This window comes from Mobula birostris, chromosome 18 (assembly GCF_030028105.1).
Source record: "Mobula birostris isolate sMobBir1 chromosome 18, sMobBir1.hap1, whole genome shotgun sequence".
NCBI classification, from domain to species: Eukaryota; Metazoa; Chordata; class Chondrichthyes; order Myliobatiformes; family Myliobatidae; genus Mobula; species Mobula birostris.
The window spans coordinates 59,702,436-59,726,347 of record NC_092387.1 but is presented as its reverse complement, the minus strand read 5'-3'; the positions used below and the strand labels follow the sequence as shown (position 1 = coordinate 59,726,347).

Sequence of the window (23,912 nt, the reverse complement as noted above, 5' to 3'; positions counted from 1 at the left end):
ACATCTCACGCAGACGGGAGAAGGAAGAAAAACTCTCCCTGCCATGCCAACCACAATCCGACTCCGAGTCATCCAAAAACTTCAAGCTCTGATCAGCTCTCCGACACCGAGTACTGGGCGCCATCTCTGTCCAAATGATTCGACCTCCTTCTCGGTCGCCAAAAGCAGGCAAGGCTGGGGATTTTGAGGTGTACCCTCCGAAAAATGTCGGACCACGCAGGTAATGACAGTAGCGAACGGGCGTTTCAGAAATTTCTCCAGATGTCCCTCTGTGCTTTCACGTCCATTCTCCATCAAATCAGAATTGTCCACAGTCCCTATTAACAGATACAATATCATTTTTCACCGGAGGTGGTGAAATTGGCAATATATGGCAACATTTACTGGCGGTATCTCAGATTGTTCCTCCAAATAACCTGTAGAAATTAACTATAATTTCTATCATAGCGTAACAGTTAACATAACACTATTACTGTGCCAGTAACCCAGGTTCAATTCCGCTGCTGTATGTAAGGAGTTTTTATGTTTTCCCTGTGAGTGACCACATGGGTTTCCTTCAAGTGCTCTGGTTTCCTCCCACATTCCAAAGGTGTACAGGTTAGTAGGTTAATTGGTCAGATGAGTGTTTTTAGATGGTGCAGGCTCATTGGGCCAGAGGGGCGTGTTATCATGCTGTTTCTCTGAATAAAAATACATAAGTCTTGTACTGATATAAAATGTAGTTACTGTACAAAGAAAATACCATGATTTTATCGGATTTCATACTTGTATTTTTTTTTACTTATTTTGCTCATTAATTTGTACCGAACTATGGCTTTGTTGTTGCATATTCTCATCTACATCAGGAAGTCAGATTACCAAAATGAAATTGGCAATATATGGCGACATTTTGCAGACAACTCACAAACCTACTAGATATACAACTTGTGAACTGTTATCGCTGCAATCTGCGGCTGTAATTTCCCTTTAAGAAATGCACTTACTTGCAGGTATGGATTTAATTTGCATGAATGCACAAGTCTTGGCAACTACCCTATTGCCTTACGGTAGATGTGCTGCATTGTCAAAGGTGCCAGTTTTAGATGAGATGTTAAGCAGAAGTTTTGCCATTAATATATGGTAGTTTATAGAAGTTTGTACATGAATTGTCTGCTGCATTTCCCATAATGACTGATCTGCTGTAATACTGTATTGGGTTAAAAAGTGCTTGAAGATGTCATAAAAAGGATTTGAGAGATGCTATATAAATGCCATGGACCATATTTCTTTCATCTCCTTCCCATACCCAGTAAAGGGGTTTTATCTTGGCAGTTACATGCAGGAGAAATCTTTTCCAAATTTCAAAAGGTTACACAAGGATCACGATTGGAAGTTCTGGAACAGCCTTTGCATCTCAGAGATAATGTAAGCACTGGCGGAACTATAAAGCAATGTAGAATTGACCTAAGAGCAAGAAAAAGGCCCATTATGTGACATTTTCTGCTGATTCAGTGCCTCTGCCTTGGGTTCTGTTTATGTATGTACAGGAGGAAATAATGCAGATCTTCTATCTTTAAAGCAAAGCTATCCACTACAAGTATGAAAAATCCTTCCCATTTGACATTAACCCCTGATGTACTTAGTCTTCAAAGAAATTTTGAGCATTCTATCTTACATTTGCCATCTGCTTGAGTTTGGGAGGGGGAAAATCTTTTTAATGCTGAGGCAGCATTAAAAATACAAAAATAAAATTTAATTATTTTAGGAATATTTTCTGTTCATTTTATCTAATGATGTTAGTACTCTATATTAGTTTTAGATTTTTACAAGTGAGTTTTGAGCAAAGAGTGAATTAAAAATTAAGAAGGTATTAAGATACAGCAGTGTTATAACTGGACTGGATACTCCCAAAAGTGAATTGAACATTGGCTCGCTCCATAAAAAATTGTAGAGTCATATTTATGATGGCAGGGTAAGAACGGGGCAGGTGCTGGGTGTGTAGTATGTAAAATAGACCAAATCATATCATACATTTAACATAATCAGTAAAAGGAGTTTAAGTAGAAAGAGACTTATTTTTGCCAGAGGTTACTCTGGATATTTAAATTGCTATTGGAAAGGATAGTAGATGCAGAATTGCTCATTGAATTTAAAGCATACTTAGATGTGTATTTGAATCTGTGGAACAGAAACTAAAAAGTGGGACAGATAACTCTTTGACCAAGATTAATCCAATGGTCTCTAGTAAAAATTCATAATTCATTGTCGAGATTGAATTAAGCTACTCTGTACATGGTAGTAGAGAAACTCAGCCAACTATCCGGAGAGCATCAACTCTTCTGGTTATAGGCAGCCATGCAGATAACTTGCAGCACAATGTTTGCCCAGTTTTTAGAATTAGATGATAGCCAGAGGTTCAAAGTTCAAAGTAAATTTATTATCAAAGTACAAATATATCAGTATATATTACCTTTGAGATTTATTTTCTTGTAGACATTCACAGTAGAACAACGAAATACAGCAGAATCAGTGAAAAACTACACGCAGAGGCGGACAATATGCAAAAGAAGGCAAACTGCAAATACAAAAAAAAGTAAATAAGAAATAATATTGAAAACATTAGTGTAGAGTCCTTAAAGTGAGTACATAGGTTGAAATATAAACACAAAAGGTGTTAAAATATAAAGTTTGTTCTATTGTTGCTACTTTTATTTGACTTTGACAGACAAAATAAAGGGCTGAAAAAATATATGTTGTAATGTATGCTGAATTTTGATAGGAAATAGATGTAAAGTGGATTGGATAAGTGAATTTCTGTTTTCCCTCCAGTGTAATGTGCAAGTTTAAGGCAGGAGTTTGTCATGTGGCTTGTTGACAGCATGCTGGCATTTGACAAGTCCCTGACGTCCCATTTATCAAATAAGTGGACACGCCTTCCATGATCTATTCAAATTGAGTTCAATGCAGTCCAGTATTAATGTCGAAGGCTGCCAACTCTGTTTAAATGTTACTGAAAACCTGATTTATGACTGGCATCTCTTAACTTAGCAACTGAAAGACTAAATTGCTACCAATTCAGAAAAATGAAGCAAAAGGTTACAGTAAATTGCATAGAAATCCTGTTGGTCAGGCAAAGGCAATAGTATCTTAGTACATGCTTCCTTATGCAATAGGTTGGTCAATTGACCCCTATGTTGTTTATTCAGTCTGTGATAGAGAACTCTTGGTAAACGTGCACCTTACACACGCACGTTCACTCACACACAAACGTTGCCTTATCATTGCAGTGGCAGGCGAGAGGAGATGCTGATTGGCCCTGTGCTGTTTCTCCAGGACTGCTATGTGTAATTAGCTGCAAGAAAGCATGCAATTGATGAGGCACACGGCATCCACTGGGTGCTAAACTAAGCTAATGTGCTCAGGTTGGCTTTATGGTGCCTCTCCTACCATACACAGTGGAATATTCCGTCTCCTTAGTAATGGGGATTGTAAATATGTATATGTTTTTGTATATTGTGTTTAAGGTAGATACTTCTGTTTATTTTGTAATAGGATTGTACTATATGATTGGGTGTATCATATTCTGATTCATGTGTAGTCTTAACTTTGTGGTGATTAAGTATGTCCTGGTGCCTAATAAATGGGTCTCATTGCCCTCAGTTTAAGGGAGAGATAGGGGCTGCCAGGAGTTCACACTGGACAAGAATATGTAGGGAGCTATTATTGCATTTTCTGCTAGGTATCTTTTTGTACATATTAGCAGCTTTCTCTTCGGTATTTTCACTAATTTTTGTAAGTTTGATTTTTCACACACTAATAAACACCCTTGTTCTAAAGTGCTAAGTGACTCCAGCCATTTTTCCTTTGATAATAACCCAGTCCAAAGTGCTCAACTCCTGTGTGATGTGCAGTTTTGGCACATGGCTGTTCTGTCCTTAAAATCTGCAAGTGGATGTGTAAAACTTAAAGCGTCCACTTGCAAGTTGTTGGTGGAATATTAATTTGTCATTAGATTCAGTGTTAATCTTGCAATTCATTTACGGCCTTTTCCTGAAGAACAAGAAAGGGATAAGAGAAGTTTAGAGGGAGTCAGTCAACTGAAAGCAAATGGGACTAGCTTAAATGTGTATCTTAAATGGCATGGACAAATTAAGCCAAAACCTTGTTTTCGCATTGTATTACCTATGACTTTGGAAAAGAATGCTACCAGGATGTAAAATGCTCTGAAAACATACACTGGCAGAAGTTATACGTTTCTTAATTATCTAATTTCCATAATCCCACAGTTAATTTCCCAAATTCCTTCATTTCCTAATGCCACATGTTTTTCTATCTCAGTCTTGAGTAGAAAAGACTGAGTGGACTTACTTTTGAAGTATCCAGAATAGAGAATTCCAAAGTTATGACATACAGAGTGAAGACATTTCCTTTAATATCACCATGAAGGCTGGCTCCTTATCTGACGCTATTTCAGGACACTGCAGATTCTACCCTGTTATGCTTCCTTAGAAATTTTATATTTCACTAAGATCACCTCATTTTTTAAACTTTGGGAAAATAAAAGCCCATTTTACTTCAGTGGATCCTAGACTGCAGACTTGGGTAATGATTGCAGTTCTATTTAAGAAAACATAAGCACAGAAGACGAGTCGATCTACAAGTATGATTGAAACACAGAGGCCTTAAACCACCACTCCCAACTATCCTGCTGGTGAATATATAGTCTCCTGAAAATAAAACTGAAGACCTCAGAGCAAGACTGCAGTACCAAAGAGATATCAGGGGCTGCTATGTACTTTGCTTCACAGCAACATGGCTCACCACCACCATTTCGGATGCAGCGCTGCAGCCAATGGCTTTACCATTCTCTGCAAAGACAGGACAGTTCAGTTCTTTTAAAGGTAGAGGAGGTGGATTGTGCTTTATAATTAACTCATCATGGTGCACAGATGTAGTAGTTCTGTCTCAATCCTGCTCGCCCAACTTGAAAGATCGAGTAATCAAATGTTGCCCAGTTTATCTGCCGAGAGAGTATTCTGCAATCATCATCATAATAGCAGTGTACGTTCCACCTCAGGCCAACTTTAGGCAGGCACTGGAGGTGTTGAGCTCCGGGATCAGCAGTCACAAACAAAACAGCACACCTGGATGCCTTCCCTATCATTGCGGGGGATTTCAACCAGGTCATCTTGAAGAAGTCTCTGAACTACTGCCAACATATCATCTGTGGAACCAGAGGAGCCAACACACTTGACCACTGTTTTACCACCATCAAAACGCTTACTATGCAAACTCACGCCCACACTTTGGGAAGTCCAATCTCCTGGCTGTACTTCTACTCTGGTGTCTAGGCAGAGACTAAAGACCACAGTACTAGTGTTGAGGGTCAAGAAGGTATGGTCAAGGGAGGTGAAGGAGCACTTACAGGACTGCTTTGAGTTAGTTGGCTGTACAATATTCGGAGATTCATGTTCAAATCTGAACGAATATGCCACAATAATCACTGACTTCATGAAACCTATGTGGATGAGTGTGTGCCTTCAAGAACATACAAGATATACCCAAACCAAAAGCCATGGATGAACCAGCAGATTTGTAGTCTGCTGAGGACTAGATCTGTGGCTTTCAAGACTGGTGATTCAGAACTGTATAAGAAGTCCAGGTACAACCAGAAAGCTATTTTAAGAGCAAGAAAAAACAATTCCAATTGGTTAGAGACAGAATCGGATGCACGTCAGCTCTGGCAAAATTTGCAGGCCATCACTTCCTACAAAGCAAAACCAAGCAACATGAATTGTTGTGATGCTTCACTCCCAGGGAAGGGAGAATAAAACTACACTTGTGTGAATCCTTGCAGCATCTTGTGATCCTGAGGTTTCTGTTTTGGAGACCGACATCAGAACATCTTTCAACAGTGTGAACCCTCGCAAGGTGTCAGGCCCTGATTGTGTACCTGGCAGGGCATTGAAAACTTGTGCCAACCAACTGGCGAGAGTGTTCAAGGACATTTTCAATGCTGCAGTCGGAAGCTCCAACCTGCTTCAAAAGCGAGACAATCATATCAGTGTCCAAGAAGAATAGGGTGAACTGACTCAATCAGCTATCACCCAGTTGCACTCACATCTGCTGTAATAAAGTGCTTTGAGAGGTTGATCATGGCCAGAATCAACTCCTGCCTAAGCAAGGACCTGGACGTGATAAGATTTGCCTATCGCCACAAGAAGTTTACAGTGGATGCAACCGCTCTGGCTCGCCACTTGGCCTTGGATATCCCGGATAATAGTAACACGTATGTCAGGCTGCTGTTTATTGATTACAGCTCAGTGGTCAACATAATCGTACCTTCAGTTCTAATCAATAAGCTCCAAAACTGAACCTCTGTACCGTCCTCTGCAACTGGATCCTTGACTTATCAGGAGACCACAGTCAGTGCAGATTGAAAATAACATCTTCTCCTCACTGACGCTCAACAGTGTCACACCACAAGGATGTGTGTTTAACCCACTGCTCTACTCTCACGACAATGTGGCTAAGCAAAGCTCAAGCACCATCTTTAAATTTGCTGAAGACATAACTATTATTGGCAGAAATGGTGATGAGGAGGCATATAGGAGAGAGATATATCAGCTGGTTAAGTGGTGTCAAAACAGCATCCTTGTACTCAGTGTCAGTAAGACTAAGGAATTAATCGTGGACTTCAGGAAGGGAAAGTCAAGTGAATATACTTCAGTCCTCATTGAGGGATCAGTAGTGGAAAGGGTGAGCAGTTTCGTGTTCTTGGATGTCAACATCTCTGAGGATCTATCTTGGGCCCAGCATATGGATGCAATTACAAAGAAGGCATGGCAGCGGCTATATTTCATTAGGAGTCTGAGGAGACTTGGTATGTCACCAAATACTCTTGCAAGTTTCTACAGATGTACTGGGGAGAGCATTCTAACTGGTTGCATCACTGTCTGGTGTGGATGGGCCACTACACAGGACTGGAAAAAGCTGCAGAAAATTTTCAGCTCAGTCAGCTTCATTCTGAGTGCCAGGCTCCCCAGCATCTACAGCACTTTCAAAAGGCGATACCTCAAAAAGGTAGCATCCATCATCTAAAGAACCCTATCATCTAGTACATGCCCTCTTCTCATTGCTACCGTCGAGGAGGAAACACAAGAACCTGAAGACACATTCAACATTTCAGGAACAGCTTCTTCCCCTCTGCCGTCAGATTTCTCAATGGACAATGAACCCACAAACCACCTCATTATTTTTTGCACTACTTATTTAATTTAATTTGTAATATATATTTACTGTAATTTATGATGTATTGCAGTGTACTGCTGCTGCAATACAACAAATTTCACAATGTATGCCAATGATATTAAACCTGGTTCTGATTCTGATTCCACATAAGTTAGTCCTTCAGCCCAGAAATGAATGCACTGATGTATCCATTCTAAAGCAAGTAATCACCTTCCTTGAGTAAAGAACCACAACAATTTTCTTGTTTTGGTTTTGCCTCAGCCTAAATCCTTGCCTACCACAAGACGTCCTTTTCTTACTATGAAGTCCTCTATAATAATAACATTCCTTTTGTCTTCCGGATTGCTTGCTATATTAGCAGAATAACCTTATGTTTCATATACAGGTTTCCCCTGCCATCCGAAGGTAGAGCGTTCTTATGAAACGGATCGTAAGCCGGAACATCGTAAAGCAAAGAAGCAATTACCATTTATTTATATGGGAAAATTTTGTGAGCGTTCGCAGACCCAAAAATAACCTACTAAATCATGCCAACACATAAAACCTAAAATAACAGGAACATATAGTAAAAGCAGGAATGATATGATAAATACACAGCCTATATAAAGTAGAAATACTTTTCCACAATCATTGCTGCACTGTTGTCCGCAGCGAAAATCTCACACAAGCGCTGTCGGCAAAAACACGGTGCAAGCGCTCTCGGCGGAAAATCTCACGCAAGCGCTGTTGGCAAAAACACTCTGTCCAGTAACCTTTAAGCTATGAAGCTGCCAAATCATACTAAATAACACGTAAAAATACACAGCCTATATAATGTAGAAATAATGTATGTATGGTGTAGTATCACTTACGGGAATCGGGAAGACAGCACCGAGCACACTGATGATGGTGTGTTAGGCTGAGTCGTCACAGGCTGGGGTGGTGCAGTGGCCCCCACCCTCCAGGCTGCCAACCGATACATTGCCGCGAAGCATGCAGCAGTGCAGCGGTAGCCGGGAGGCACACAGCACATCTTTAAGAAAAAAGCCGAAATAAACAAGCTAATTAATTAAGTGCCGCCCGGTACGTAATTGTTGGCCCAGATCAAAGGCGATTGCCGATTGCGTCGCCTCTGATCTGGGCTAACAATTACGTGTCGGGCAGCACCTAATTAATTAGCATGTTTATTTCGGCTTTTTTCTTAAAGATATGCTGTGTGCCTCCCGGCTACAGTTGCATTCTCTGCGAATCAGTATCTGTCTGCGGCCTGGGGGTTGGGGTGGTGGGACACTGGGGTGTCATCTTGTCGTCTGTTTCCATTAGGGCAGGCAGCTCCTCTTCTCCTATGACTGCCCGCCTCGATGTTGAAGGTCGAGGTTGGTCGTCTGCTGTGGCTGATGTGGAAGGCTTGCTTGACTGCTGAGTCTCGCACATTTTTCTATCATACAGTTCTTTGTAAGCACTCAAACCATCCTGCAAATATCCCCTAAACCGACGTACCCTTTCAAAATTAAAGTCGTACTTTATCATTGCAGTGAAAATCTCACGCAGTTGCTTCACGTTCAGTTCGCTACTGCATTCGGTTTCGATAGTTATCCTTTCCTCTTCCAATTGCATCAGCTCTTCATCTATCAGTTCTTGGTCATGGGATGCCAAAACCTCTTCAACAGCATCTTTGTCAACTTCCACAAACCAAACTCACTTTGTCCTTACTTCATTCACCACAATCGAAACGCTTAATTATATCTAGTGTTACGCTATGTGTAACACCCTTACGAGTTCTTTTAGGCTTTTCTGATACCTTAGAACTCATCTTGCAAGCGGCTGCTCACATGCATGTGTTTAAGCAATGTCGGCGAGAATGCCGTTCCGAATCCAGGGGAGAGTGGCTGCTCAGGGCGCGCGGCGCGCTGATTTTTTATCACATGCTGTTTTTCGTAACAATGAAAACACCTGTTAGTGAAAACAGGGAACTAATGTAGGTCTTTCGTTAACGGTAAGGTTTCGTAAGGCGAACGTTCGAAAAGCGGGGGACACCTGTATAAGTACACATGAATCCACAATATTTACTAGTTTCTTTAAGATTCTGCTTTAGCCAGACTTCCGAAGTGACTAATTTTCCATACATTCTTGTGCAGATGCTTGCCAGTATTCTGCAGCTTACTTTTGCATATAGCTTTGTCTAATATCTTTCAATTTTGTATTCTTGAAAAAGGCAGAGATTTTTTTTAATATTAGCTTAATATTTGTTATAAGTACATCAAAACGTACAGTGAAATGCATTGATTTGCATCAACTCAAATCAGTGTGGATTGTACTGGGCATTACTTAAGTGTCACCACGCTTCTGGTGCAAACATCACATGCCCACAACTCACTAATCCTAACCATACATCTTTGGTACCTGGGAGGAAACCCAAGCACTGAGAGGAAACCTTGTGGTCGTGGGGAAAACCTACAAACTATTACAGACAGTGGCCGGAATAGAACCCTAATCAGTGATCACTGGCATTGTAAAGCATTGCACTAACTACTACGTTGACATGCCCTCCTGACTAATATTTTAAAAGGGAAAAAGGATAATGTAAGAAAAAATATAGCCTATAAATAGGAGATTCCTGTGCTGCAGCTTGAGCTTTCTTGGCAAATGTTAATTGATTAATTTGCATCACTAGGCCATTAGCCAAATTGTAGTCATTGCTGTTTGAAGAGGAATGTACGTATTCAGCAGCTACTTCCCCTGCCACCAAATCCAAACACAAACAAATGTTTTGATCTGCTAACTGAGCCAGAGATATCTCTCTGATGCTTTGGAACTTAGTGCTGGATCATGAAGGAATCCATTACTGATCTTTTGAAAATTGGCCATGGATAGTTGTTTAATTCAGATAAATGTCGCAGTGGGTATACACAGGATGTGCAATGACCTGACTTCCCCACAGTTGTTGGCAGGGTGAAATATTCAGCTGTCACAACCATAATGAGTGAATACAGAATCTTTAACTAGAGGATTGAGAACTAGCTAAGGAAAACATTGCTGGTAATAACAGTGAAAGAACAGTATTGTGAAAATGATGAGGCCACTGGAAGTTGCACTTTCATTGAAGATCTTCACTTAAGGGCTTTCTTAATGGCCAGTGTAGCTTCCTGTGAGGAAACACACTTCGCAAAATGACCCTCTAGCTCATTTTACTTTTTGTGATTCCCAAAGGTCACGTTGAGAGAAAGCAACTTAAGTGCACATCAAGCAAATATGTGCCTGTTCTTCAGGAATGCTGGATGTGGCTGACTTTTCCCTAAAAGTTATGCCACAAGATCTGGGTTTGGTACTGGAGTACCAAGTAGTATTTAGTAATTGGTTGGCAACTGGTAATTTACTTATTATTTATTTAGAGATGCAGCATGGTTACAACGAGCCCAGTTACACCTAGGTGACCTGTATGTCTTTGGAATGTTGCCCCTGTGTTATTGTCTCACAGATACAGTGGAATACATTAGTATGCATACCATCCAAGTAGATCATTCCTTGCAGAAATATATTGAGGTGGTACAGAAGAGTAAACAGTAACAGAATGCAGAATATAGTGTTACAGAGAAAGTGTAGTGCAAATAGATGCAAGTGACAAATAAGGTGATGATGTGCTAGACTGAGAGATCAAGAATTTATCTTGATCATATAAGAAGTTCGTTCAAGAGTCTTGTAACTGCGGAATAGAAGCTCTCCAAATGGGCCTGCTGTTATGTGTTCTCAAACTTTTGTATCTACTGCCCGATGGAATAGGGAGAAGAAAGAATGACCAGAGTGAGAGGAGTCCCTGACCACATTGGCTGCTTTCCCAAGGGAGCAGAAATTTTAAACGGAGTCAATAGTGGGGAGGCTGCTGTGAGTGATAGACTGGGCTGCATTCACAACATTCATGGGGAAAAGCCCATGGAAGGTACAGGTGCTCTGGACCATGCCTGGCAACAAACCATTTTGTTTTTGAAGTTGCAAGTTGATCCTCCCATCAGGAGCCAACAGTATTAGCCCAATTTTCCTGCTGCTGGGGTGAAATAAGGCCTGTTCGTGCTGCCATAAAGTTCAAAGTAAATTTATCAAAGTGTGCCTATGTCAGTATATACTACCCTGAGTTTCATTTTCTTGCAGGCATTCACAGTAGAACACGGTAGAATCAACGAAAAACTACACACAAAGACTGATAAACAACCAATGTGCAAAAGAAGACAATCAGTGCAAATAAAATAATAATAATGATAATAGTAAATAATAAGTAAATAAATAATACTGAAAACATTGAGATGTAGAGTCCTTGAAAGTAAAAGTCCATAAGTTGTGGACCACAGATGGTTAAGAAACCATCTAGAACTTAATGTGTAATTTTAATCTCCCTATAGGATGTTCTGCACAAGAAGGGAGTGCATCGAAGATTTATTAAACTGATTTCAGGGTTGGCAAGACTGACACGTGAGGAGAGATTGTATCAAGCTCGCCTACATTCACTGAATTTAGAAGAAAGACAGTCCCATATAATCCTGTAAAATTTTCACAGGACCCCGAACTGTCTAGGTACAGATAGCTCCCTTTGTGGCCTCCTCTACATCAGTGAGACCCAACGTAAATTGGGGGGACCTTTTTGTTGAGCAACTTTGCTCCGTCTGCAACAGGCAAGGTTTCACTGTGGCCAGCCATTTTAATTCCACTCCCCATTCCTATTCTGACATGTTGATCCATGGCCTCCTCTACTGCCACGATGAAGCATGTGATATTCCATCTGGATAGCTTCGAACCAGGCAGCATGAACATCAATCTCTCTCATTTCTGGTAATTTTCCCCCTGCCCCCTTCACTCTTTTTCTTTTCCCCATTCTGGCTCCCTCTTACCCCTTTCCTCCTCCTCACCCATCTCATTCCTTCATGTCCCTTCTCTTTCCCTTTTTCCCATGGTACACTCACCTGTTCTATCAGATTCCTTCTCCTTCAGCCCTTTACCTTTTCCACCAATCACCTCCCAGCTTTTTTCTTCATCCTGCTTCCCCACCCACTCACCCCTAGCTGGTTTCACCTATCACCTGCCAGTTTGAACTCATTCCCCTCCCTCTGCCTTCTTTCTCTCGCTTCTTTCCCCTTCCTATCTGATTCTGATGAAGGGTATCATTCCAAAACATGGACTGTTAATTCGTCTACTTAGATGATGCTTGACCAGGTGATTTCCTCTAGCATTTTGTGTGTGTTACTCTGAATTTCCAGCATCTGTGAAATCTCTCATGTTTGGAAGTTCCCAGTTGCTGAGGAGAACAGAACCAGGATTATATTCCAGGATACTAGTATGCTACTCTGCCTTGGACAGTCCCAAACCCGCTGTAAAACAAGGAAAGTTGGGCATGGAACTAGCGAACCCATCCCATAAGAACTCAATGCTACAGAAACACCAAAAGAAACTCCAAGGATATCATCTCTGGGAGAGGAAGGATCTTCAGTGGGCTATACCTGTCGACAATTTGAAGGATACAGAGGACTCTGGTGAGATGCTATCAGTGACTTATGCTCCAATAGGGGTAAGAAGAGAAAGAATACTAGTATGCTATTTAGAAAGGAGAACAGGAGAACTTTGTTTTCCAATGAGGGAGTGGTGAACCTGTGGAATTCTCCACAACAGGAGGCAGTGGAGGACAAATTATTAAATGCCTTCAAAAAGGAGATTGATATGCACTCACTGGCCACTTCATTGTGTACCTAATAAAGTGGCCACTGAGTGTACGTGTATGGTCTTCTGCTGCTGTAGCTCATCCACTTCAAGGTTAAACATGGACATTCAGAGATGCTCTTCTGCACACTATTGTTATAACATGGTTATTGAGTTTAGTATCACCTTCCTGTCAGCTTGAACCAATATGACCATTCTCTGACTTTTCTCATTAACAAGGGGTTTTGGCCCACACATCTACTATGCTGGATGTTCTTTGTTTTTTGCACCATTCTCTGTAAACTTTAGAGACTACTGTGCATGAAAATCCCAGGAGATCAATGGTTTCTGAGATACTCAAACCACCCTGTCTGGCACCAACAATCATTCCATGGTCGAAGTCATTTAGATCATATTCTTCTCCATTCTGATATTTGGTCTGAACAACAACTGAACCTCTTAACCTGTCTGCATGTTTTTGTGCATTGAGTTGCTGTCATGTGATTGGCTGATTAGATGTTTGCATTAACAAGCAGTTGTACTGGTGTACCTAATAAAGTGGCACTTAGTGTATTTCTCAATACTAAAGGAATCAAAAGGAATTGGGTGGAGGTGGGACAATGACATAGCCCATAAAACCACTGCATGTACTTGTTTTACAGTGTTTTTGTAGACTGCGATGAAGAGTTTGAGACCATGGCACTGCTCAGCTTTGAAGTGGTGAATTTCCACACAGCCCGGCAGCTCAGGGGTGCTTAAACTTTCACACAATTGCCTTGTGGTTGTGCTTTGGCTTTTACCCAGACATGCAGTTGTGTAGTTCAAGAGTTGAAGTTACCATATTCATTGTGGTAACCCGTTAAGGGAAATGTAACAATGACAATCATGCTAACTGAATAGTGTTTTATTCTGGCAAGCATTTAACCAACTATTTTATCTTAAGGGAACACAAAAACACAAGCCATTCAAGCCTGTTGCATAAGTAATATCAAAACTAATCCTAATGATGCCTGCCCACCTTGACTCCAGGTTTCTTAAAAACTTAGGGAAGAGCAATATTTCTTTCTTGAATTTAAAAGAATACTTGAGCTACCATCAGCTTTTTATCCTCAGTCCACCAAACCTTTCTGTTTTAGAAGTGTTGCCTAACTCACCTGAATTGTTTGGCTTTGTTCTAAATTCCCCATTAGCTTTTAGAAACATTTTTGATCCTTGAGTTCCTTTCAAAATTCCATATCAAACTATCCCTAGACCTTCTACATTCCAAAGAGTATCATACTAGTGTTGTGCTGAAGTACCAGGGACATTGTGCTATCTATTAATAATGTAGGATAAATGTTTCTTTCTCTCTACCTCTACACTGGTATGCAGTTCCATGGAAACCAGGTCCATTCCTCATTGATCCACTTGTGTGTATTTAAACAATGATGGTTCACAGGCTACTCCACAGGAAGGGACATGGTAAAGTCCCTGGGTAGGTTTTGCTTCCCTCCAGGCAAATTGTGTCATTTCTTTTCTGAAATGAGCCAATTCGGAGCAAGTGTTCAATTGAAGCTAGGCACTATAACCAAATTAGTTAAGCATCAAGTCAATCAGTCTATGTACCAACTGAATTGAATAGACCTCAACGACCCTATCCCTACCTCAGCGATGGAACACCACAGACCACCTCTGCATGCTATAGACTTGTCCATATTGTAGCTTTGTTTATTGTGCCAAGGTCTTGTTTTTGCAGTCTTTTTCCCCTCTCTATTCACTGTCTTGTATAATTTATGTTCTATGTGTTGTCTGCAATGCTGTTTCAAGCAAGGTTTTCATTGTACCTATACCTCCCTGTACTTGTGCTCGACTTGACGTTTAAAGCATAAAAGTCTCTGGGTTAGACTTTAACCTGCGTCTTCCTGATCAACAACAAATTCTTCCCTTTTTATTTTGCAGATGTGTAAATCTTGAGCAACACACACAAAATGCTGGAGGAACTCAGCACTGATATGCAGGGCAATAAACAATTGACGTTTCAAGCTAAGACCCTTCATTAAGTCTCAGCCCAAAACATCAATTGTTTATTCCCTGCATAGATGCTGCCTGACTTGCTGAGTTCCTCCAGCATTTTGTGTGTGTGTTGCTTCTCTTTATGTAGTTTCTTCAACATAGGAAAACATCTTACGGTTCATAAGAGTTGATACCAGGCCACATAGTGAGATGGCTATGACTGAGTATGACATCAAGGAGCTCTCATAAAGTTGGCCTATGAGAATGGAAGGGAAAACTCTCCACTGGCTGGAGTCAAGCCTCCTACTGAGAAAAATGGTTCCAGCCCCAGATATTGCTGCAAGAGATTGTCAGGGTAGTGTCCCAGGGCAACTTTCTTTAGCTGCTTCATCAGTAACCTTTTCTCCATCTTAAGGTCAGAAACTTAAATTGTTCAGTTCTTTTTGAAGCTCCTCGGATGACCAAGTTATCCATGTCCAATGCAGCATCTCTAGCTAGAAAGAGGCAAAATTTTCCCATATTAAATTTATCCTGGGGTTACTTGTGACTGAGATTTAATGAATTAGTTATGAGGATGCTACAGCTACTCAGACAAGTCAGAGACTGTGCATTCTGAAGCAAACAGTATGGGTCAGGGGTATGACATGATTCCTCATTTGTGCAGATGAGTGCAGCTCCAACAACATTCAAAAGTTCATTGCTCTCTTAAACAAACCTCTACATTGGAACTTTACTCATCTTCCAAAGTGTTCATTTCATTCACCATGACCACAATCTACTGTCTACAAGCTTAATGCAGCTACATGTCTAACCCAACAGCATTTCCCAAGCCCATCATATTTAAAAGAGCAGGGACAGCGGGAATATCGGACCAATGCCATCTGTAGTTCCCTTACAAACCACCCACCCTCTTGACTTAGAAATATATCACCTTTCTTTCATTATTGCAGAATTAATACCCTTGTATTGTAGCCTTACCTACTGGGACAGCTTTGGTTTAAGAGAGTGTTTTATCATCACCTTCTTAGGTGCAATTAGAAATAATGCTGACCTTGTCACTGTCCACATCTCTTGTTTCAATTAAAAGCAAGTATCAGATAGTGGGGCAGGTGTTCAATTGCTCAGTGAAGGAGCAAGACTTTAAGAAACATTCTAAAGGAGGAGAGAGAGTCTGAGGATTAGTGGGGAAATGCCAGGGTTTTAGCAAAAGTGCAACACACAAGGCAAAAGTTGGCTCCTTACATCAATGTTAGCATAGTCTGAGTGATAAATCCAAGTAAAGATTGTATCTTTGTATTTAAATTCATTTTCAGACATTTAGTAATGATCTCTCTGAAAGGAACATACTTTTTAAAAAAGACTGTTCAAAGTAACTGCACACTGTTTATTCAACAATGAAGTAGCAAGATATTCCATGTTTCATTATTTCCTGGCACATTCTGAAACCTACTGTTAAAAATGCCACACCAATTCTTAATTAACTAAAAAAGTCACTTCTTTAAAATGAAGTTCTGTAGTGTAACTCTTGAACTTTAATAGGATACTTTTACTCATTTGTTTCTTTTTCCCAAATTTTTTACTGATTTTTATTTAAAAAAACCTTGCATTTATAAAATGTCTATCATGGTCTCGGGATATCCCCAACACTTTACAGGCAATTAAGTACTTTTGAAGTACAGCTAGCCCCCATAAATGACTTTTAATAACATCCAGATAATCTGTTCTAGCAATGCTTGTTGAAGGATAACTAGTGCGCCGGGTAAAAATGCTGTTTTTCTTCAAAATAGTGATCTTTTATATCCATGTCCACAGGAGAAACAAAATATAAAGTGGAGGGTGTATGTTTCTGAAAACTTGAATGCTTGAACCTATACGCTTTTAAGTTTTTTCTGGTGAATGATCGCTGCTGAATTATAATTTTATTCTTTCCCGTGATAACTGCCAGCATTTCCATCCCCCCCCCCACCAACTTGCCACCTGACCCTGTCTCAACTCAGTAAACACAGTGTTTGTTTTCCAACTGATTAAGAGAAAAGATCTTGCCTGTTTTTTCTTCTTTCCTTTGGTATCTTCTGTATTCACTTTGAATTTCTATCATTTTGCAGTGCTCTTTAACATCTAACTGTAAATCACAACTTGGTCAGTCTTCAGTGTCTTGCACAGTATGCAGTGTTAAGTCGTGTGTCACATATTGTTGCTCGCAATATTTTACAACCCTTGGCAGCAGGTCTTGTGCTCGTGCCTAAAACTTGGATTTGTTTACTTGCATTCTTACAACTCAAGTACATGATCGGTGGGCCCGTATATTCTGCAGCAGCTGTTAAAAGTCCTTTGAAAGAAATCTTGTAAAACCCTGAAATTTATGTTGTCACAGGCTCCTTTGTTTCACACAGCACCTCTGGCTTTAATTTGGGTGGTAGTCAATGTGAGTGCTTGCGCCTGGAAAGCTTGTGCTTTGCCAATGCACAATTTACAATCCTGAGCTGCAGTTTTACTGCTCCTTGAGGCCTGGCCCTGCCTACCTCCCAGGCTGAAGAAAGGCTGTTCCTGGGGAATTTATGTTTCCTTATTGTTCACTAGTAATCAACCTAACCTGGGAGTGATTTGATTTTAATATCAGTTAGTTGAATTTAATGACGATTGAAAAGGTTCTGTATGACTAACAGGATGTGGACGCAGCAAGGTTCCATTAGTGGTACTGCTTCATTTCTTAATGTGCGCAAGTCTCTCTGTAAACTTGGCCTGCTTTATGACAAGTCCCATTAGTCTAAACAGTCGTACTCGTGGGCTCTGCTAAGCTGATGAGAGAAGTGATAAGAAAAACGAATGGCGACATCCCTGGAATTTTTTTGAAGTGATTTTAAGCTTTCTTTCCCTCCTCCCCCCACCCCAACCCTAACACCACCCCCATCCTCCCACACCACCTACTTTCTAATGCTGCTTGTTTTTTAACGCGGGCTGCTGTGGATTCTCTGTAAATCACAGGGATGGCTGTACCCGGTATTCCATATGCAGAAAGCTGATGCTATATTTGGTGGGTCGAGAGGGAAGGAGCAGGAGTTTAATTGGGTGCCTCTTTGACTTCCGAGACCAAGGCTATTCATGCATCATTAGGCTCGGTCAACTTGGCTGCTAAAAGGTTGGGGGAAGGGACACTAGAAAGTTTACTTTCAGGTTCAGGAAGGTCAGTTTTTCTGAAAGAAGTCATAAAATGTATATCAAATAATCCAAAAGAGGTGAATTTTTTTGTAGGCTTTTTCACAGAATCTTTTGCCTACTTCCGCACATTCTTGTTAAACCTATGAAATAGTATAGGTGAACCGCATACAAGCTGCTTAGAATTCCACTTGAAGTCTAATTAATGACTTGTACAGATTCACTCACCCTTCAAAATCCTATTTCCCAATGATATTTCCTGCAATTCTGATCTTAAAAGACAGTTAGAATTAAAACCTTAAACACTTTACTTATAACTCGCAGTATAAGAAAAAAGATGGGCTACATTCCACTTGACTGCTATCAAACAACTGCAAGCACATTTACTATATAGAGGTTATCAAGTAAGAGTTGGAACACACCATCTCCTTGGCTGTAATAAGTAAAGTATACTTGGCATCAAAAATCACTCAATTGTTCCATATTATTGTGCAGAAATTGGGATCACATTCTGTAAGGAGTTTGTATGTTCTCCCCATAACCCACATGGGTTTCCTCCAGGTGCTACAGTTTCCTCCCAAAATTCCAAAGATATATGCATTAGTAGGTTAATTGGTCTCATGTTGTAATTGGCCGGCCCAGACTCGTAAAACTGGAAGGGCCTGTTATCATGCTCTATCGCTATAAGTAAATATCTGGACATCCTGAAATCTTGAATTGCCCATTTGATTGTAAATCCGTTCAACAACAGTTCGATGCTGTTTACAGTTCACAGTTGTAAAGGCAATTAGTGATTGATCAATTTAAGGAGGCTCTCAATTCTCTTGGTAAGAGGTAGGTGAGGAGACTGAATGCTTTTGGAACAATGTAATAACTGGACATTAATAACAATGTAATAACTGGACATTAATAATAACAAATATTAACTTTCTCCAGTGTTCTCCCCATTGTTTTCTAAGCTCAATTTCTTGTTGGGGTAAAATCTAAAACTGCTGTAAGTTCTCAGGAGCTCAGGCAGCATTTGTGTGGAAAGAGCCAGAATTAATGTGGACACGAGACTGCAGTTGCTGAAATCCTGAGCAACAAACAATCTGCTGGTGGAACTAGGTGGGTTGAGCAGCATCTATAGGAAGGAAAGGAACTATTGATGTTTCAGATCAAAACCGTGTGTCATTAATAAAACCTCCTCCTTCCCCCCACCCCCCACAGATGTTGCCTGACCCACTGGGTTCCTCAAGCAAGATGTTTGTCGCAGATCCTTCTTCAGGATTCTTGCAAGGTCATTTCTTGGAGTCTGAGCAAGACTCTAGTAGTTCATGGAAGGAGTCATCATTTCTGAGTGAGCCTAGAAAATGTGTCCTTCTGATATTTGACCACAAAGCATCACATCTTCCCAACTAGTTCCCACCTGACAGGTGAATTTTTAACATATAATAGAATAGCAATCAAGACTAGAAAAATTGACTAATTTTCCATACCTCAGCCAGGAGTGTACTTTCTGCTGATGAAGTATAAGGAATTGAAAACTCTTACAGCAGCTTGTAGAACCGTTGCTGCAAATGCTTTTCATTGCCCAGGGCTCCCTTGTTGTTGCACTACAGAATGGGACATTCCAGAGCAGTTTCCTCATGTGACCTTTGACCTTTCTCCATCGAAGCGGTCAGTTGGAGGTAACCACTTCCCTACTCTGGCATCTGTGTTGTCTCGTTTCCCATTTTGTTGCCTTTGACACTGTGCTAAACACTATAAAGTAATGACACACCCACTTGCAATTGTGTGGTCCACTGATCTGTCCTATCTTTTTTCATAAAGCAGTAACACAGATGGTTTACACATTACAAGCAGCACACTCAAAGGGATACATATTGTCAAAGAACTCATGAGTTGAAGTAAAGGTAAAAGGAAAACATTGGAAATCTGATATAAAAGTAGAAATATATAGATGGGCAAATTGGTTACAAAGCTCACAACAGAACTTACTCTGTGTAGTTTCCCTGCTTTCATTCTGTATGTCATCGTACCAGGAGTTTTTAAAATAGTTAATGTATTGTGGTCACATGGGAAGCTGAAACTGTACGTGGCCCTCCAGATGTTGTCTCGCCAATGCCCTGTATAAGTGTAGCATAACCTACTTTGATAGTCAGTTCCTCCAGCAATGTATGATAACATTTTGGCCATACCTGCATACTATCCATTTTCAAATCATGCACAAGCACAGATCCCTCTGCAAACTCTCACCATTTAGATAATACTCGCTTCTAATTTTGTTATACTTTCTACACTGTGAGGCTGTCTGCAATATGAGAAATGGCTGCACGTAAGGGTTCCTGTCTGGCTCAAGCCAAGGGGCTGGGAAGACGGAAAACAGAGGCACTATTGCAATACTCCTCATGGAGGAGCTTAATTACACTATGATGTATATATAATAAATCTGGCAAATGAAGTTTGTATTGAGGAAAGTTAGCAAAAGAATGTCTCAGGAACATAACATGAACAGGAAGATTACACAGACTTGATTTTTAGTATGTTTGTATATTATAAATACTGTCATTAAATGTTTTTTTGATGATTTTATGAACACCTCCTTTCTGTCAGGTAACAGTGCAGTCAGGGCGCCACCCTACAGTCCTTCAGAAGCTCTGCCAGCTGCCTTTTCAATACTTCAGTGACCAGCGTTTAATCAAAGTCCTGTTCCCAACACTGATCACAGCTTGTTACAACAACCCGCAGAACAAGGTTATCCTAGAGCAGGAAATGAGCTGTGTCTTGCTTGCCACCTTTATCCAGGTAAATCTGTGTAAAATCCTACTTTGTCCCACTTTATAATTGATCCTTGCTTCAGGATAGTATGAACCATTAGTGCTTATTCCTGCACTGTTAAAGACCGGGTAGAGATGCCATTAGCCAAAACCAGCCAGGACTCCAGTTGGTGTTCCATCGTCACAGTGAGCAAACAATTAACAGTGGGTTCCCATTTCCACTCAATGCCTCCTGACTCTCTTTGAAAATTTCACATGAATGAACATCAGGCAAGAACCGGCAAACAATTTTGAGCTGTCCTCTGTGTTGTGGCCTCGATGGAGGGAAATGGACAGTCAATATTTTGGGTTGAGAACCTTCATCGGGCCTGTTAAACAGTGCCTGTTGCTCTGTTATGTTAATTATGTCAGTGGTTGTGCTGCCTCAAGTATGTGGATGTCAGGAATGGACAGAATAGAAGTAAAAAGATATGAATAAAAAAAGTATCTAGAATGAATGAAATAACAAAATTAACCATAGAAACTACAGCACAGAAACAGGCCTTTTGCCCCTTCTTGGCTGTGCCAAACCATTTTCTGCCTAGTCCCACTGACCTGCACACGGACCATATCCCTCCATACACCTCCCATCCATGTATCTGTCCAATTTATTCTTAAATGTTAAAAAAGAACCCGCATTTACCACCTCGTCTGGCAGCTCATTCCATACTCCCACCACTCTCTGTGTGAAGAAGCCCCCCCTAATGTTCCCTTTAAACTTTTCCCCCCTCACCCTTAACCCATGTCCTCTGGTTTTTTTCTCCCCTTGCCTCAGTGGAAAAAGCCTGCTTGCATTCACTCTATCTATACCCATCATAATTTTATATACCTCTATCAAATCTCCCCTCATTCTTCTACACTCCAGGGAATAAAGTCCCAACCTATTCAACCTTTCTCTGTAACTGAGTTTCTCAAGTCCCGTCAACATCCTTGTAAACCTTCTCTGCACTCTTTCAACCTTATTTATATCCTTCCTGTAATTTGGTGACCAAAACTGAACACAATACTCCAAATTCGGCCTCACCAATGCCTTATACAACCTCATTATAACATTCCAGCTCTTATACTCAATACTTCGATTAATAAAGGCCAATGTACCAAAAGCTCTCTTTACGACCCTATCTACCTGTAACGCCACTTTTAGGGAATTTTGTATCTGTATTCCCAGATCCCTCTTTTCCACTGCACTCCTCAGTGCCTTACCATTAACCCTGTATGTTCTACGTTGGTTTGTGCTTCCAACGTGCAATACCTCACACTTGTCAGTATTAAACTCCATCTGCCATTTTTCAGCCCATTTTTCCAGCTGGTCCAAGTCCCTCTGCAGGCTCTGAAAACCTTCCTCACTGTCTACTACACCTCCAATCTTTGTATCATCAGCAAACTTGCTGATCCAATTTACCACATTATCATCCAGATCATTGATATAGATGACAAATAACAATGGACCCAGCACTGATCCCTGTGGCACACCACTAGTCACAGGCCTCCACTCAGAGAAGCAATTCTCTACCACCACTCTCTGGCTTCTTCCATCGAACCGATGTCTAATCCAATTTACCACCTCTCCATGTATACCTAGCGACTGAATTTTCCTAACTAACCTCCCATGCGGGACCTTGTCAAAGGCCTTACTGAAGTCCACGTAGACAATATCCACTGCCTTCCCTTCATCCACTTTCCTGGTAACCTCCTCGAAAAACTGCAATAGATTGGTCAAACATGACCTACCATGCACAAAGCCATGTTGACTCTCCCTATTAAGTCCTAGTCTATCCAAATGCTTGTAGATTCTGTCTCTTAGTACTCCCTCCAATAACTTACCTACTACCGACATTAAAACTTACTGGCCTATAATTTCCCGGATTACTTTTCGATCCTTTTTTAAACAACGGAACAACTTGTGCGTGTTTTTATCTTCTTTAGGATTTTGCACAGAGTTTGAGTCAGACTGACAAGCCATCTCACCAGGCGGGTGAGTATCCAAGATTTCTTCTCAACTTGCCCCCTGTTTACAACAACATTGACTTTAACAATTCCATTCTATCTTCTCATTTCAGCAGGAGCCGCTTGCAGTCAAGATTACCTTGAGTTCTCAAACAGATTTCCCCGTGAGATGTGGGAAGATGCCCGTAAATTCTTTCTGCAGAAAGAGCCAGTTTGCTAAGGGGAAAGGGTATTCGACACCACACAAAAAAAATAGGTTTAAATGTTAGTCTTGTTACTCATTAAGTGATATTATGTTCTAGGACATACTCATTTGATTTGCACAAACTGTATATATTACCTGGTGTATATAAGATCTTCATCATAATCACTTGACAATTTTTTAAGTGAACCTTTCTAGCTTATGTGCATAGGGAATAATCTGTTTTGTTTTTGTTTGTTAGAAGATATAGCAGTCCCTTTAGGATTGTATTAATTAATTTATTTATTAGAAGTCAGTTGGTGGCTCAAATACACTGACACAATAAAATTATTTATTTTCATCTGCATCAATATGCATTGTGGAAAATGTGTTTATTTTCATACACATTAGTTCTCAAACAGAGTTGAACTTAATACAATGATATAATGTGACGTAATGTAAGGAAGTAGTCATCTGTAGCAGTGTATATTACACGCTTATCCTAGTAATCCTGAGATGGTGACTAGTGAGACTATTTCAGAGGACATTGAATTGTCGACATGTTGTGTAGAACTTGAATCATGTGTAGGTCAGACTAGACAGCAGTGATATGTTCCTCCCTTTAAGTATGCCTGTGAACCAATTGGGTGTGAACAGCACTATTGGTATTTCTTGGTCTGAACTTGTGAAATTTAACTATGACCTCTGAATTGTTAGTTGTGTGCAGCAGACACCATTATATGATGTTCCTGCCATCATAAGAAGATCCATTGGTTTGTAGTAACCATTTGGGGCAAATTCCTTCATGGTATATTGGATTTTAGAGAGCAGCATGGTAACGTAGCGGTTAAAATAATGCTAGTACAGCAGCCGCAATCAGAAGATCAGGGTTCAATTCCAACCATTTCCTATAAGGAGTTTGTATGTTCTCTGACTGTGACTGTGTG

At 40.5% G+C, this 23,912-nt stretch overlaps 1 protein-coding gene across 6 annotated transcripts in view; it reads left to right on the top strand.

Moving 5' to 3' along the window:
* scaper (S-phase cyclin A-associated protein in the ER) overlaps positions 1-23,336 on the top strand; it is a 351,667-nt gene extending 328,331 nt beyond the window's left edge. For 5 of the 6 annotated variants that reach the window (XM_072282778.1, XM_072282779.1, XM_072282777.1 and 2 more), the window contains 3 exons: positions 20,635-20,826; positions 22,764-22,812; positions 22,898-23,336. In XM_072282778.1, the coding sequence (XP_072138879.1) occupies positions 20,635-20,826; positions 22,764-22,812; positions 22,898-23,004 (348 nt within the window). In that variant the 3' untranslated portion in view covers positions 23,005-23,336. The remainder of the gene's footprint in view (positions 1-20,634; positions 20,827-22,763; positions 22,813-22,897) is intronic. The other variant, XM_072282776.1, reaches the window with a different exon arrangement.
* Positions 23,337-23,912: the final 576 nt, after the last annotated feature.